The 18,138-nt window shown below is 49.8% G+C and overlaps 1 protein-coding gene across 1 annotated transcript in view; it reads right to left on the bottom strand.

The window, feature by feature from the left end:
* defl (Integrator complex subunit 7) overlaps positions 1-17,799 on the bottom strand; it is a 79,968-nt gene extending 62,169 nt beyond the window's left edge. The window contains exons 1-4 of the mRNA XM_084603539.1: positions 17,657-17,799; positions 17,292-17,421; positions 16,898-17,228; positions 8,022-8,225 (exon numbers count right to left, since the gene is read on the bottom strand). Coding sequence (XP_084459665.1) covers positions 8,022-8,225; positions 16,898-17,228; positions 17,292-17,421; positions 17,657-17,753 — 762 coding nt within the window. The 5' untranslated portion in view covers positions 17,754-17,799. The remainder of the gene's footprint in view (positions 1-8,021; positions 8,226-16,897; positions 17,229-17,291; positions 17,422-17,656) is intronic.
* Between the last annotated feature and the right edge of the window lie 339 nt (positions 17,800-18,138).

Raw genomic sequence — 18,138 nt, forward strand, 5'->3', positions numbered from 1 at the left:
ATGACGTCATCGTTTTCTCTTCCACGTTCGCAACCCACCTTGATCGACTTTCTACAGTCCTGGTCGTTTTTCGCCGCGCCAGTCTTCAACTAAACGCCAAAAAATGCAGCTTCGGTCGGCGCCAAATCAAAGTCCTGGGTCATTTGGATGATGCAAATGGTGTGCACCCGACCCTGACAAAGTTCGAGCCATGCGCGAGTTCCCTACCCCACATAGCTCAAGTGAAGTGCGAAGCTTCCTTGGCCTTTGCTCCTACTTCCGCCGCTTCATTCGGAACTTCGCAGACATCGCTCGTCCGCTTACCTCTCTTCTGAAAAAAAAAAGTAAATTTCACATGGGGTTTTGACCAAGCCTATGCTTTCACGACGCTTATTTCCGCCCTCACTACACCACCTGTACTGGCGCACTTCGATCCTTCTGCACCTACCGAACTGCGCACCGACGCTAGCGGCCATGGTATTGGTGCTATCCTTGCCCAGTCCCAGCATGGGTCCTCCCACATCATTGCTTATGCCAGGCGCCTGCTTTCGTCCTCTGAGAGCAATTAATCAATTACAGAGCGGGAATGCCTTGCACTTGTTTGGGCGCTGACCAAATTCCGCTCTTATTTGTTTGGACGGTCCTTCTGTGCAGTGACAGACCATCATGCTTTGTGTTGGCTGTCCTCACTTAAGGACCCCACTGGCCGTTTAGGTCGCTGGGCCTTGCGAATACAAGAGTACGAATTTACTGTGGTATACAAGTCCGGCCACTTACACCAAGACGCTGACTGCTTGTCCTGCCATCCCGTAGATCCTCCCAATTTGTCCGACCATACTGCTGACGACTACATTTTGTCCATCTCGAACTTTATAAATATCGCCTCCGAACAGCGTCGCGACCCTGCCCTACAACCAATTATAGACCAGCTGCGCAACAACCCTGATTCTCCCGCCAGCATGTTTTTGCTCCATAACGAGACATTATACAGACGCAATATGCGTCCAGATGGCGCGGACCTTTTACTGGTTGTTCCGGCTCATCTGCGCTCTACTGTCCTCGCCCAACTTCACGACGCCCCTAAGCAGGACACTTGGGAGTATCACGCATGTACGACCGTGTGCGACGCAGATTTTTCTGGCCTGGTCTCTACCGCTCTGTCCGTCGCTACGTCGCCGCTTGTGAGCTATGTCAGTGCCATAAGATACCCTCGCTTTAACCTAGTGGGCCCCTGCAAACAATCTCAGTGCCAACTGAGCCATTCTCTCGTGTGGACCTCGATCTTCTTGGGCCTTTTCCGACGTCGACTTCTGGAAACAAATGAATTGCTGTGGCGACTGATTATACTACCCGATATGCTGTAACCAGGGCCATTCCCACCAGCTGCACCTCCGACGTTGCCGACTTTCTTTTGCATGACGTAATCTTGATTCATGGCGCTCCGCGTCAACTGCTCACAGACCGTGGCCGCTGTTTCCTTTCTAAAGTAGTTCATGACCTTCTCCGCTCATGCGCTACTCGTCACCAATTCACCACGGCCTACCATCCGCAAACGAACGGTCTTACTGAGTGCCTTAATCGCACACTGACCAACATGCTATCTATGTATGTGTCCCATCACCATCGTGACTGGGACATCTCCTTACCTTTCGTCACCTTCGCCTATAACTCCTCACGTCATGATACCGCCGGATACTCTCCCTTTTATCTACTTTTCGGCCGGCCGCGACCTTCTACTCCCTTTCGACACCTTGCTGCCTCTCGATGACTCTTCCTGTAGTTACGCTTCGGATGCCATCGCCCGCGCTGATGCCGCCCCCCACATTGCTCGAGACCAACTTGGTGCGCCTCAGTGCTCACAAAAGCGTCGTTATGACCTACATCACCGAGACGTACACTACCCTCCTGGTTTCCTCGTGCTTCTTTGGCTTCCGGCCCGCCATGTGGGGATGTGCGAGAAACTTCTGCCTCGTTACGTGAGTCCTTACTGCGTTCTGCGACAAGTCACCGAAGTGACCTATGAGATCACCCCTCTACAGCCCAAGTATCCTTTAACAACCCCTCATCCAGAAATCTGCACGTCGCCCGTCTGAAACCATACAATTCAAGTTCTCCTGTGTAGGCAGCACCAGGACGGTGCTTCTCCCGCGTGGGGAATACTGTTACGGTGCGCAATATCGAGATGACGACGACGCGCTGGTGAGGTGTAGTGAAGAAGATGATGCTCAGGCTAAGCTGGGTTCATTTGGTGTGTGCTTCTGACAGTTATCTGGCGTTTACCGCTGTGTACATTTCCCTTAACAATATGGTCAATTGTTTCTGTAGAGTTACCACTAGGCCAGACTCCATCCCAGTCTTTCCTGCGACCTGGTTGTCACTTTGACCACCTTCATCTGGACTTGGTTGGACCGCTACCTCCCTCTCATGGCTGCCGGTATATTCTGATGATGACCAACCGCTTCACTCGTTGGCCCGAAGCAGTGCCCATTCGGAACATTATTGCGGAAACAGTTACCAAGGCCTTCGTTTCAGCATGGGTTTCCCCCTTTGGCTGCCCTGGCATTGTTACCATGGATCGCGGCCGCGAGTTCGAATGCACCCTCTTCACTTCCCTCACCCGTCTGCTCGGCACTAAACTCTGCCGCACCACAGCATACCATACTTGTGCCAACGGCATGTTCGAGCGGCTCCATCGTCAGCTCAAGACTGCCCTCACTGCTTGTCTTGATTGTGAGCACTGGGCTGACCATCTTTCTATGGTGCTTCTTGGTGTATGCGGCATTCTTCGTAGTGACCTTGGCTATTCGGCGCCTAAACTCGTCTTCGGTGCACCCCTGCAGCTTCCCGGAGACTTGTTTGTTCCTTCGGCTCCCTCGTCCTAGCCATTGCAGTATCAACTAGGGGTGTGCGAATAGTACTTTTTCCAAACCGAATCGAATACGAATAGTGCACTCTTGCTATCGAATCGAATACGAATAATGTAGCTAAAAAGCGAATCGAATACGAATCGAATAGTGAAAGCAGCGAATCGAATACGAATCGAATAGTAGAGCGCTATAGAGCGCTCTACTATTCGTTATAGCGCTGTTATAGCGCTGCGGTAGAGCGCTATAACTCGTGGAGTAATAGATCTGACGGGAAAACGCTGATCTCCTCTAGGGGGCGCAACTATTAATCTCTACGCACATTGTCAGTTTCTGGTTGTTTTTATCTACAACAATTACGTTTGAACGAGTTTATTTAGTGAACTAGATTGCATGATACAATATATCAGAGATTACGAATGGCTGAGCGACGCTTTCGTCCGACTTGCGTCCGAGTAACCCGAGGCCATAGAGTTGCGCTTCCCCTGCTGTTGGCTCTTCGAACTAGTTATCGCCGAGCGCGTGATCTCCTCATCTTCCTCTTCTTTTCAGTGACTTTCGTTGCTTTCGTTCTTTCTCAATTAGCTCGCGTGCTCCCCTCTAGCTGGCGCTAGGCGATTACAGCTGGCGCTAGGCGACCTGAGATATATAGTGAAGAGTTGTATGAGCATGAGCTGACAACATTCATGCAACTCTCATGTCATGCGCCACTCGCATAATAAACTTAACCTCAACTATTGATGATGAAAGTGAATGAAATTTTTAGAAAATAAACATGTAGCGTTACTTCTCGGCAGATTAGAGACGTGTGAACTATGACACGACTACGAGAAGTTGCCTCCGCGATTCGTGATATGTCCAATCTTTAAGAATGTTTCCATGCGAATGGACCGTGTTGCGGCCACGCTGAAGCATGTAGGCTCCCTAAACGGTGATCTCTGCTTCTCGCGTAGGTTTATTGCGGCAGCAAGCTGTGCCTGCTCGGAGCTGACGCTGCCTTCGCGAGAATGGTCGGAGGTAACCAAGACGTTAATTCGTGCCACTTATTCGAAACGTATTCGAAAATTATTCGAAAATTTGCGAAGATATTCGAACAGTTTCGAATAATTCTCAATTTCCACTATTTGATTCGTTTAACGAATCGAATATTATGATATTCGATTCGATATTCGAAAATTTCGAATATTCGCACACCCCTAGTATCAACGCTTTCAGGACTGCATTCAACACCTGCGCCAAATCCCGCCTCGATCATCTAACCGGCAAGTCTTCGTGCATCTGAACCTTGCGTCCTCGACGCATGTTCTTCTAAGGTGAGACGCTGTAAAAGCGCCTCTTAACCCCCAATACGTTGGCCTGTACCGCATTCTCAACAAAAAGACAAAGTTGGCAACTATCCTGCTCGATGGCCGAGGAGAGATTGTCTCCTTAGATCCCCTCAAGCCCGCATACATGGAGACACCTCCCAAGGACCTCCCCTCAGATGTTGCTGGCTTACTTGCCGACTTGCCTGCCTCCATGGCACCCCCATCCCTGCCCCGTCAACGCGTCCATTTCGCCATTCCATCTAGGAGGGGGGCCCTGTAGCACACAGCGAAGCTGTAAAGCGGAGGTGCTAAGATCGGCGTTCCCAGCCGGCGAAAGAAGAAAATAAAGTTGAATGGCGCGTGCATGGTGCGCACGCACGGCACGGGCTGTTCGGTTCGAGAAGCCTGCCACGCTGGTCGTCTTGTTCTGATGCTCTGCTGCGACCCCGTAAATTGTCTACAAACTATTGTAGTGCGATGTTCCAAAGCAGCAGAGACTGTTGCGTCTGCCATGGAGATACGGCATCGGTGCTGAAACACAGTGCATTGTATCAACTGTGGTCACTCGTTGCTATAGTAGGCGTTTCTCTCGCTTCAGTTCGTGTTTTATCGTCCTGAAAGTTGTGGGGTTCTGCCTAATTTCCACTGATTCGGCACTGGCTAAGAGACAGTCGGCGCCGCAAGTTCGTTATATCAAGGTCAACCGCTGCGACATCTTCGTTACATGGAGTTTTCCATTCACTTCAATGCAGGTGGCGTTGGGGAATTGAAAAACTTTGTAATATTGATGAATTCGCTACATGGAGGTTCGTTACATAGAGGTTTAACTGCATTTGATTTACTGCAAGGCCTCACAAGATGACAAGGTGAGGTTTTGAGACCATGATGCCTAGCTCACTTCAGCTTGCTACTACTGTTGGAACACTGTGCAATCATTATCATCATCATTAGCCTGACTGTACCCACTGCAGGGCGAAGGCCTCTCTCCAATTACCCCGGTTCTGTGCTAGCTGCATCCACTTCACCCCCTGCTACGCTTTCCTTCTCTTGGAATCCAGTCTGTTACCCTAAGAGACCATCGGTTATCCTCTTTTAGAACTACATGTCCTGCCCATGCCCATTCCTTCTTCTTAATTTCCACTAGAATGTCAGTAACTTGAGTTATTTCTCTGACCCACTCTGCACGCTTCCTATCTCTTAATGTTACCCCTACTGTTTTTCAATCCATAGCCCTCTGCGTTGTCCTAGGCTAACCAAGTAGAACCCTCTTGGTTAGCCTCCACGTTCCAGCCCCATAGGTGAGTACAGGTAAGATGCAACTGTTGTATACTTTCCTCTTGAGCAATACCGGTAAGCTGCTAGTCATAATCTGCGAGTGCTTGCCAAATGTGCTCCATCCCAATCTTATTCTTCTTGTTATTTCCTTTTCATGGTCCGGATGCGGTTACTACCTGTCCTAAGTAGACATATTCGCTTACTACTTCCAGTGCTTTGCTACCTAACGTAAACTGCTGTTCCTTCCCGAGGCTGTTGAACATTACCTTAGTTTTTCAGCCTACCTTTCTACTTTTTCTGTCTAGGTCATCAATCATTCTTTGCACTTCATCCACAGAGTTACTTAGCAAGGCAATGTCATCAGACAATCGCAGATTACTGAGGTATTCTCTATCTACCCTTATCCTAACTGCTCCCATTCCAAGTCTCTGAATACTTTTTCTAAGCAAGCTGTGAATAGTACTGGGGAGATCGTGTCTCCTTGCCTGACACCTTTCTTTGTGGGAATTTTGCTACTTTCTTTCTGCAGAACCATGGTTGCTGTGCAGCCACTATATATATCTTCCAGCACTTTCACGTATGGCTCGTCTACCCTCTGATTTTGCAACACCTGCATCACCGCCGAGGTTTTTATTGAGTCAAATGCTTTTTCGTAATCAATGAATGCCATGTATAAGGGCTGGCTTTATTCCGAGCATTTTTCTATCACCTGGTTGATGGTATGAATATGATCGATAGTAGAGTACCGTTTCCGAAAACCTGCTTGATCCTTTGCTTGATTGCAGTCTAAGGTTGTCCTGATTCTATTAGCGATTACCTTAGTAAATACCTTATACGCAACAGACAGTAAGCTGATTGGTCTGTAATTTTTAAGGTCCTTAGCGTCCCCTTTCTTATGAATGAGGATAACGTTTGCATTCTTCCATGGTTCTGGTACAGTCGATAACACCAGGCACTGCGTATACGAGGTGGCCGGTTTTTCTAGCAAGATATCCCCCCCCGTCATTTAACAAATCGGTAGTTATCTGATCCTCTCCAGCTGCTTTCCCCCTTTTCATCGTTTCTATTGCTTTCTTAACCTCCTCCTTCGTCACTGATGGAACGTCTGACTGTTTTTCTCTGCCGCCAATCTCATTACGGTCCTGACTACTTTGGCTACTGTAGAGATCAGTATAGAACTCCTCGGCTACTTTGACTATCTTGTCCATATTCGTGATGACGTTGCCCGCCTTGTCCCTTAGTGCATACATCTGATTTTTGCCTATGCCCAATTTCTTTTTCACTGCTTTAAGGCTTCCCCCATTCTTTACAGCATGCTCAATTTTCTCCATGTTATACTTGCTTATATTGGCCACTTTGCGCTTATCGATTAGCTTCGATATCTCTGCCAATTCTATCTGGTCTGTTACAATGGAAGCTTTCATACTCTGGCGTTGCTTAATCAAATCTTTCATCTCCTTAGACAGCTTACCAGTATCCTCTCTAACTATCCTACCACCTACTTCTACAGCACACTCAGTAATGATATCCCTGAAATTATTCTTTATTGCTTCTAGGGTAATGTCGCCATCCTCGGCGAGAGCTTAATATCTATTCTGTAGCGAGATTCTGAACTCTTCTGCCCTGCCCCTCACCGCTAATTCGTTGATGGACTTCTTTCTTACTAATCTGTTGCGTTCCTTCTTCAGATTTAGACTAATTCTGGACCTCACCCTCCTGTGGTCACTGCATCGCACTTTCACGATTACCTCTACATCTTGCATAATGGCAAGGGGTTGAACACAGTGTGAAGTCAATTTCATTTTTAGTCTCCCCGTTAGGACTTTTCCATGTCCATGTCCCCACTGTGCAATACAAGTTTCAAAATATGTGTGGTTACTCCCTTTTATTTCAACTGCCTTAGAGAATTCTTCAAATATCTTACAGCATACACTAATGAACTGCCTTTTTTTTTTTCTAGTAACAAACAATTTGCATCGACGTGAAAATTCCACTTTAGAAAACTATTTAGTTCTAGCTGAGAATTTATTACCTTCACAAGGCAATCTATTTGTGCCATCTGAGTTTTAGGTGTCCTGCTATAAAGTTACCCTGTAAACGGGCAACATCTGTATGTATATAAAATTTAAAAAGATGGCAAAAACACAAGAGGAAAGAAGAATGACCGGGTGGTTCAGCTTCAGGCTAATCATGAATGATCATGAACTAGCCCAGTTAGCATAGTTCAGCAGAGTTTATCTTGACTTTCCATGGTTTGCTTACTGGCTTACCTCTGCTGATGTATGTTGCCCAAGTTGGCAAGAATGACGCAAAGAGCAAGGACTGCTGTAATCAAGCTGTACAGATTCCCCAGTAGGTTTGATTCCCATTTCAAAGGTGCAACCCAAGTTGGCAGCCAAATGGGTCATGACATGCCGTCTCGTGACGTCACACAAACAGCCAATCAATCACTACCTTGCCCCCTGCTCAAGGCACGCTTGAGTAGGGCCAGGCACATTATACTGCCACTCAGTTTAAGAATGGCTCACAGTCGGATAAACAATGGCCTGATAACAACGGCTGCTCACTGTTGGGCGCAGAAAGAAACGGCCCCTACCTGGCTGGGGATGTGGGTGACGGTGGCGGCAGCCAGTCGGGTGAGCACCCGCAGTGTGGCCTGCACCAGCCGCTGGGAGGGGTAGCGGGGCAGTAGCCGGTGCAGGCACTCATCCCGCACCAAAGCTGCAGTGGGGGCGTCCTGGTGCAGGCCCTCCAGTACACCCAGCAGCCGCAGCTTCGTGTCCACGGGGGTGGCCAAACCCTGCAACAAACTCGGCCTCGAATTCAATCTTGATAAGGGAGCCTAGAGCAGGCTCATTGCTTCAAGCATGCTGCTTTTTAACACACCGGTGGCTTTTTGGGCTGTGGCATGCTAAGCAATGCCAGGCTGCAACAACATGTTTCAGCAAAGCCATCATGCCTTTTCTGAACTGACAGCTGATTTACTCTATTTTTATGTCATTAAAAAATGGTAAAGCTCGGGACACTGATGATCTTCAAATTAAACCCGTTAATTATGTCCTAGACCTGTTCACTCCTATTCTCTCATATATTCAATACTTGTTTACATACTGGCACCTTTCCAGATGTTATGCTGTGTGCTAGAGTAGGAGCTATATATAAATCAGGTGACGAAAAGTCAGCATCTAAACGGGAATGCCCAGGTGGAATGCATGGCGGGAAACCCGACAAGAGCTTGTGGCATGCTATGGAAATTTAGAATGATACTTCCACCTAAAATTAAGTCAATCCTTTATAATGCAATTTTTGCTCCCCAAGTCAAACAAACCTTACCAAGTTGCTGCTATTGCAAAAAAAAAAAGCAATTCATCATGCAGCTAATCCCTCATATGACACTCATACAAGAAAACTTTTTGTCTCGTTTAACCTACTCCCCGTACACCAATTTCACTAATTTATTCTTGTAATGAATTACCAAAGTCTCAAAAGTAACGAAGTCACTTCCTCAACTTATGTAATTTGTGAAGGCCTTTATAAGTACATTACATATTCATGAACAGAGAATACTGGTTTATACCCTCATCCCAAACTAATCAGGGCTGACACAATCTGCAGTACCACATGCCTGCTTATTTGAATTTCCTACTAAGAATCATATAGATATTGTTACGGTACGCAGTGAAAGAGACGATGACGAAGTGCTGGGCTAGTAGAGAAAGACGACGCTGCAGCTACATCTGGTTCTCCTGTGAGTGTGTCCCTGACGGTGAACTGTTGCGGCTACGACGTACCATCGCCTCCTAATATCTCGATGTGCCTCGTAACATCTTGGTGGAGCTGCTGGGTTAGACACCAATACCACAAGCTGGATCTCCGTAGTGGCCGTCAACTTGGTGCTAGCACTATGCTGTCCGACGCAGCTACCTCCACAGCGGCACAGCCAGCGCCCACTGTCGTCGTTGTGCAGCCTCGTGATCCGGGAACCTTTTGCGGCACCGATGACATCGACGTCGAAGACTGGCTCGCTATGTACGAGCGAGTCAGTAAGCACAACCGATGGGACGCAACGTTGATGCTTGCAAATGTCATTTTCTACCTGGCTGGTACGGCGCGCGTCTGGTTCGAGACGCACGAAGAAGATCTAACATCCTAGGACATGTGCAAAGAGAAGCTTCGGGATCTCTTTGGCAAGCCAATCAGACGCAAGCTCGGCGCTAAAAAGGACCTGGCATCGCGAGCACAGTCGTCGACCGAATCATACCTGTCGTACATACAAGACGTACTAGCTCTATGCCGCAAAGTGAACAGCGCCATGCCCGAGTGTGACAAGGTGGGTCACATCTTAAAGGGCATTGCTGACGACGCTTTCAACCTTCTATTTTGCAAAGATTGTACTACGGTCGACTCCGTCCTCGAGGTATGCCGGCGGTTTGAGCAAGCTAAACATCGTCGTATTGCTCCCCGCTTCGACCGCTTGCCAAACACAGTTGCTACATCTTCGTGCGAAGATCTGCCAACACTGCAGCAGCCGTCCCATGAGCCAAACTTGACCAGGATCGTTCGCAGAGAGCTGGAGGCAATGGCCCCCGTCGCATTCACACCTCAGCCGGCGGATGCTACTATAGCACTGATCCAAGCTGTCGTTCGCGTGGGCCTTAATGCGAGCGTAAGCCACAGCTCTGGTCAGCCGTCCGCACAGCCATCTGTCCAGCCCACCGTTCCGGTGGTAGCTGCTGCGGCTCCGACTGCGCCCTTCCCGACGCGATACCCCAGATCTACCAGGCGCTACCGCAACCCAGAAGAATGGCGGACCATCGACAACCGACCCATCTGCTTCAACTGCTCGCGTGCCGGCCACATTTCTCGCCATTGCCGCAGCCGTTGGGTTCCGCCACCTCGACCTCGCTACTATCATGATCGCAGCACCGCCTACGGACCACACCCAACCTCTCTCTGTGATATGCCCTCTCGTGACTTTAACCCGCCATCCCCGCGTATGTCCAGCCGATCGCCGTCTCCCCAGACCCGCCGTTCCCGCTCGCCCCTACCTCACTGTTCCTCGTCCCCTCACTTCTCTGGCCCGCTCCCGGAAAACTGATCAATGCAGCTCCCGGAGGTGAAGCTGCATTGACGACCCGGCCCGAAAATCCTCTGCTGACCCTCGCTCATCGCCGCAATCTTCTAGATATCTGTGTAGATGGTGTGCCTGTTACCGCCCTCATTGACACTGGTGCCCAAATTTCCGTCCTCAGCTCTTCGTTTCGCCGCAGACTCAAAAAAGTTGTCATACCCGCCTCTTCATCAGCCGTTCGTGTCGCCGATGGAGGCGTCGCTGCCGTCGTGGGACTTTGCACTGCGCGCGTGAGCATTTGTGGTCGAACTACCCCTGTGCTCTTCACTGTAATCGACCGCTGCCCTCACGATGTGATCCTCGGCATCGACTTTTTAATGGCGCATTCTGCCCTGATTGATTGTTCAAGTGGCCTCCTTCGCTTAGACCTGCCTTTCTGCTCTGACCGCACAGATATCAAGCCACGCCTCTGCTCCGTCGAGTTTGTTCGCCTACCGCCCGAAGCTGCCATGTATGTTCCTTTGGCTCCGTTTCCTATTCCTGATGGTACATACGTCACTTGTCCAATCACCGATGTTGTTCTCCATCGTAACGTCATACTCCCTCACACTGTCCTGACCGTCACGGATAACAGAACCTATCTTCCCGTCCTTAACTTTAGCCGCTCTGTCCAAGTTTTGCCCCATGGCATTGCACTCGCTGACTTGCTTCCGTTGGCTGACTGCGAAGTTTCTGCCCTCAAGCCTGTGCCTCTGCCTGAACCCCCCGTATCAGCTTCTCGTTCGACCCTTTTTACTCCCATGATAGCACCGGATTTGACACCTCAGCAAGCCGGTGCTCTCTCCGACCTTTTGCTTTCGTACAAGGACATTTTTTATTTTGCCGACCGACCTTTGGCCCAGACATCTGTCGTTACCCATCGCATCAATACTGGTGATGCCAGTCCTATTCACAGAAGGCCTTATCGAGTCTCTCTTGCTGAGCGCCACGTGATACAGAAGGAGGTCGACAAGATGTTGACAAATAATATTATTGAGCCTTCTTGCAGTCCCTGGGCGTCTCCTGTCGTTTTAGTCAAAAAGAAAGATCAAACTTGGAGATTCTGTGTAGATTACCGCCACCTCAATCAAATCACTAAAAAAGACGTTTATCCGCTCCCGAGAATTGACGACGCCCTCGACTGCTTGCATGGTGCCAGCTATTTTTCCTCGATCGACATGCGTTCCGGCTACTGGCAAATAGCTGTCGACGAACGGGATCGAGAGAAAACCGCATTTGTCACCCCTGACGGACTATACCAATTCAAGGTCATGCCATTTGGCCTCTGTAACGCTCCTGCTACCTTCGAGCGCATGATGGACTCGCTACTCCGTGGCTTCAAGTGGACAACGTGCTTATGCTACTTAGATGACGTTGTCGTTTTCTCTCCCACGTTCACAAGTCACCTTGAACGGCTTTCAACGATACTGGCAGTCTTTTGCCGCGCCGGTCTTCAACTCAACGCAAAAAAATGCAGCTTCGGCCGCCGCCAGATCAAAATCCTGGGACATTTGGTTGACGAAAATGGTGTGGAGCCCGACCCTGATAAAGTTCGTGCAGTCCGCGGGTTCCCTACACCACGTAATACAAGTGACGTGCGAAGTTTTCTCGGGCTCTGCTCCTACTTCCGTCGCTTCATTCGGAACTTCGCTGACCTAGCACGTCCCCTTACCTCCCTTTTGCAAAAAAACGTGAATTTCTCGTGGAGCCATGAACAAGCTCAGGCTTTCACAACGCTCATTTCCGCGCTCACCGCTCCTCCTGTACTGGCGCACTTCGACCCGTCCGCGCCTACAGAACTGCGCACCGACGCTAGCGGACATGGTATTGGTGCCATCCTTGCCCAGTACCAGCACGGCCACTCTCGTGCGATTGCCTATGCCAGCCGCCTTCTATCTCAGTCCGAGCGCAATTATTCCATTACGGAGCGCGAATGCCTTGCACTTGTTTGGGCGTTGACCAAATTCCGCCCTTATTTGTTTGGGCGGCCCTTCAGCGTAGTGACGGACCATCATGCCTTGTGTTGGTTGTCATCACTTAAGGACCCTACTGGCCGCTTAGGTCGCTGGGCCTTGCGATTACAAGAATACACGTTTACTGTTGTGTACAAGTCAGGCCGCCTACATCAAGACGCCGACTGCTTGTCCCGCCACCCCGTTGACCCTCCTGAACTTCCTGACAATACTGCTGACGACTGCGTTTTGTCCATTTCGAACTTTCTCCACATCGGCGTCGAACAGAGTCGTGATCCTTCCCTGCGCCCCATTATTGATCGCCTGCGCAACGACAGCACCGATCCGCCCATCAGTATGTTTGTGCTGCTTAATAACACATTATACCGACGCAATATGCGCCCAGATGGTGTAGACCTTTTGCTTGTTGTCCCGACACATCTACGCTCTGCTGTTCTTGCGCACCTTCATGATGCTCCTACAGCAGGGCACCTAGGAGTGTCCCGCACATACGACAATGTTCGACGGCGATTCTACTGGCCTGGCCTCTACCGCTCTGTTCGTCGCTACGCCGCCGCCTGTGAGCTGTGCCAGCGCAGGAAGACCCCGTCTCTTCACCCTAGTGGGCCCCTGCAACCACTCGCAGTTCCAACTGAGCCCTTTTCTCGAGTTGGTCTCGACCTGCTCGGGCCATTCCCCACATCGACTTCAGGGAACAAATGGATTGCCGTAGCGACCGATTATGCCACCCGGTATGCCATAACCAGAGCTATCCCCACCAGCTGTGCCTCCGACGTTGCAGACTTTCTTTTGCATGACATCATCTTGCTTCATGGTGCTCCTCGTCAACTGCTCACCGATCGCGGTCGCTGCTTCCTTTCTAAAGTTGTTAATGACCTTCTGCGCTCATGCGCTACGCGCCACAACTTCACAACGGCCTACCATCCACAAACGAACGGTCTTACTGAGCGCCTTAATCGTACCCTGACCGATATGATGTCAATGTATGTTTCTGACCATCACCGTGACTGGGACATCTCTTTACCTTTCATAACATTCGCTTATAACTCCTCACGACATGATACCGCCGGATACTCTCCCTTTTATCTACTCTTCGGCCGCGACCCTCTACTTCCCTTTGACACCTTACTGCCTCTTGACGATTCCTCCTGCAGTTACGCTTCTGATGCCATCGCCCGCGCTGATGCCGCCCCCCACATTGCTCGAGACCAACTTGGTGCGCCTCAGTGCTCACAAAAGAGTCATTATGACCTACATCACCGTAACGCCTACTACCCTCCTGGCTCCCTCGTACTCCTCTGGCTCCCTGCTCGACGTGTAGGCATGTGCGAGAAACTTCTGCCCCGCTACGTGGGCCCTTACCAGGTCTTGCGGCAACTTACCGACGTGACGTACGAGATTATCCCTGTGAACCGCCACTCCCCGGCAAACCATCATCCAGAAGTCGTGCATGTCACCCGTCTCAAACCTTATATCTCGCGCTCACCTGTGTAGTCTACGCACCGGGACTGTGCTTCTTCCGCGGGGGGGTATTGTTACGGTACGCAGTGAAAGAGACGATGACGAAGTGCTGGGCTAGTAGAGAAAGACGACGCTGCAGCTACGTCTGGTTCTCCTGTGAGTGTGTCCCTGACGGTGAACTGTTGCGGCTACGACGTACCATCGCCTTCTAATATCTCGACGTGCCTCGTAACAATATAATCCAAATTAGCGAATACAACTAGCAAAAATAATTTGTTCTAGTAAACACATAGATTTAATCATGTTCATTTCTCTGACACTGATTGCTTTTGCGTGGCAATATACTTTTTTTCATAACACGATCGCTACAAACCATTTCAAAGCTGCCGTAGATCTACGACACTCGGAAAATGATGATGACTATGGTGACTGTGACAACTGCGGCGACAAGTTCAATGCAAGGCATCACGAGTGTTATTTATTGGTGAACGATGACGTGTAGCGAGTGTGGAAACCCACTTTTTCCTTCAAGCGCAGCGCGCCACGTAGGACAAAGGGGACAAAGGTTTTCCTTCTCCTTCGAGGATGAGTAACCCAAACAAGCTGTTCGAAAGCGCCGCGTTTCCCTCTTCTCTCGCCGCGAGCAGGAGCGCACCGTTCGGTGTCGCAGAAGCGACACTCAGTAGCAGAAAAAGGACAACGGGCAAGATGCGCCGAGATCGGCAGGAACCGGCTACCGCCGAGGAGAGACGACAGCGAGCCTTGACAACAAGGGGACGCAAAGTAAACACCTCCCCACTTCACTCCTTTGTTGTCGCCATCTTGCCCCGTCAACTATCAGACCCCATCCAAACGGGCAGAGTATAAAGCAAGATCCTTGCCAGCGCTTTTTGGGAAGACCCAATAAACATCTGGTCCCAGGCAAAAGCCCTGTTCTGTGCTGTGTCATTATTCGCTTGACCACTTTGCAGCTGCGAGAATGGCTGCCCGTGGTGTGCGATCGCGGGAGCTCAGAGTTTGCGGCCTAGACCTCGAAGAAGGCTCGGTGGCCTAGTAAGAACCCTCACAGATGCCACACAAGTGCCTGAGTACAAGCGAAAGTTGAAAGCACTATGAATTTAATTCAGACTGCTTAAGGAGACGTTTGGTTCAGCAGTAATAAATCCGGGACTGAAAGCCACTTCAATCCAAAAGCGCTGCAACTGGTGTTGAAAAGGCATACAAGCCACATTGCAAGGTGTATACACCGACTCTCAAAAGTTCATGTACTCCACAGGCAACAAGTTTGATGTCGCAGAGTCGCTATGCACGCTAGCGTGACTCAGGTCACTCACTCACTTTGCTCAGCGGTCATGTCATGTGCTAGCAAGGCACTGCACTAATATGACTTGCAACTGCTTTCTGTTTGCAGTCGGCTGCTAACCACAGCTACCCATCTGTGAAGGTCAAGGCCAATTCCACACAACACAAGACAAAAAGAAAAGAAAGCTGTACACAGGACCATGCGATGGTGCCGTATTTGTCGATTGTGGTCACTGCTACATGCAGCTAACTACATAATATGAAGGAACAGCACAAAGAAGACGGAACAAAAGAAACTTGCAAGCACAAACAAGGTGCAGACTTCCAATTAAATTTCTTTGTGAATCAGGTGGCTACTCTTTCACTTCAAGTGTACCAACCAGCTCATCAGAGCATATTGACACGGCGCATTCCTTGTCGTCGCTTTGGGTTTTCGCGAGCGCTTGGACTCGTCGAGCTGAAGAAGCCAAAGTTTTGGTGTTGGGCCGCTGGCCTGACCTAGCTCGCTGCCGCTATGTGACTCCTGCTCGGGAACTTCTGCTAAGACCTGGTCCCGTGACAATATTACATAATATCACTCCTGATCATCAACAAAATGTTAAACACCAGCACGCAGGATAAATACCCAATATATATAGACATTCACGTCTGTTGGCGACAAAGCGTCTGGGTTCTTAAGGAGACATATTTTGAAAAGCTCTGCAGAATGATGTGCAGTGTCGTCTGTTCTTGGCTGAGTGGCACGTACACCATGCTGCACTTTTTGTGCACCTCTTTTCTGAGCGAGCGCACAATGGACAAGAACAGTCCTGCACCTTGACAAAACGAGGACAGAAGTGCACAGGGCGCGCGACACCAGAACCATGAGGATGGTGGTGCTGCACTCCTTGATCTGCTGCAGCCAAATCGAGAAGACCCAAGTTTTAATCCGATGGATGGATGGATGGATAAGGCTGAACCCTTCGAATCAGGCGGTGGCGCCACAGGCCGCCTAGCCTTGAGTAGTAATATAGTTTGGACCTATTCTTGCCTTGCTTTCAGCCACCATGATGGAAAAATACAGCGCAGAGAATGTATGAATGTATCGCCTACTGCGCATGTATGATGTTGGGGGTTTTCATCTGTATAATAAGGCTCTGAGCTTCAGCCACCAATCAGCTAACCTTCGTTTGGTTATTTCTACCCTTTTAAAGTCTATTTTTCCTCCATTACCCTTAAACCCCAATGCTCTGGCTAAATCTGCCCCATTGCCTTGAACTATAGGACGGAGCCCTTTACAGGAAATTATTAAATGTTCAGCCGTTTCCTCATTCTCCCCACACACCCTGCACAGCGTGTCTATCTCTTGTACTTGGCTCGGTACGTCTTAGACCACAATACTTCTGTCCTAGCCTCGAACAACAATGAGCTGCCCCTAGAATTATCGTAAATGTTTTCTTTGGCTATTTCCTGCTTGAAAGCTTTGTACATTTCCAATGCTGATTTGACCGTCAGCGACTTGGGCCATCTGGTAGTGAAACCAAAAAAGTGAACTGTATGTCCAGTCAGCGATTGGCCGACCACACAATGCATCTAGCCCAGTGTTTCTCCTAGGCCATTCGTACCGGCCCTACGGTGGTGCCTCACCTGGATCATCTGTCCGATGCGGGCGCACATATTTGCCGCAAAGGCCTTGGACTGTGCAGCGAAGCGGGCCGCCGCGAAGATGGCCGCTTCCTGCTCGACGGCGTCGTGCGACTCGAGGCTGCTGCGGATGCTGTGGTGCAGGTCCTTGCGCTCAGCCACGATGGCCGCGATGCTGCCCAGGGTCCGCAGGGTGAGTGCCCGGGCCACCGGGTCGTTGCTGTACATGACGGAGAAAATGCGCCGCACGAACTCATCGATGTTGAGCACCTTGTCCAGGTGCCGCTCACTCTGCTGCACCACCTTCAGCACCAGCATGCGAAGGAAGTTGCTCCTGCGTCGCAAAAGGAAGACATCGCGACCTGCTGCTAGCGCCGCGGTGAAGGCATCCACTCACCCGACCCGGAACACCTCGGCCAGCTTCAGGCAGGCCGAGTTGATGAGGATCGGGAACGGGTACTTCTCGAAGAGGCGCGGGAACCGCACGATCGTCTCGCATTGCTCTCCCAGGCGGCCCGAACGCAAGCCTGCACACACAGGGACGCCAGGTTCTAACGATGCTGCAGTGCGCCCCGCCCATTTGCAAACACTACAGTGACTGCTGCGGACAGGGTTTCTGGGAGCACGACGCGAAACTATTTGCCCCGATACATACACAAGAAAACCGCGGTGGGCTCTACCAGTGAACAGCTGCAGCTCACATGCCAGCCCCACAAAATAACTGAAATTAGACCTACAACTTCTCCGTAACAACGTGCAAACCTTTGTCCAGCTCTGTCAACGCCGAATTTGCATCCTGGTCCGTTTCCGAAAAAGAAGCGTCGCCAAAACCCAGCAAGCGCTGTCCGGCCGACGCCATGACGCCGGGTTAGCAGCGTTGCCCAAGCAACCATAGCAACTGCACACACATGTGCTATATCAGCGTCATCAGACTTTAGCCAAAGGTATCACTTTAACATCAAATTCCTTATTAATGCACCTGAGAACAGTAAAAGCATGGTGGAAGTCTGTTGTTCGCAAAATAATTTAATACAATTATAGTGCGAACAACAAAGAAAAATAAAACAAACTTTTAAACACCTTTTAAAGGAGCGACAACAATTATACCATGGCAAGGACGCCAAACTTTAGTTCCTTGTTAATTTTCAGAATGATGCTAAAGAATTAGAAGATATAAATTTCAACGCATACTCATAACAGAGATTTTCAAATTTATTTTTTTTTTTTCCGGTTTCGGTTACAAC

Source organism: Amblyomma maculatum, chromosome 5 (assembly GCF_055883805.1).
Source record: "Amblyomma maculatum isolate TAMU_Amacu chromosome 5, ASM5588380v1, whole genome shotgun sequence".
In the NCBI taxonomy this organism is placed as follows: domain Eukaryota; kingdom Metazoa; phylum Arthropoda; class Arachnida; order Ixodida; family Ixodidae; genus Amblyomma; species Amblyomma maculatum.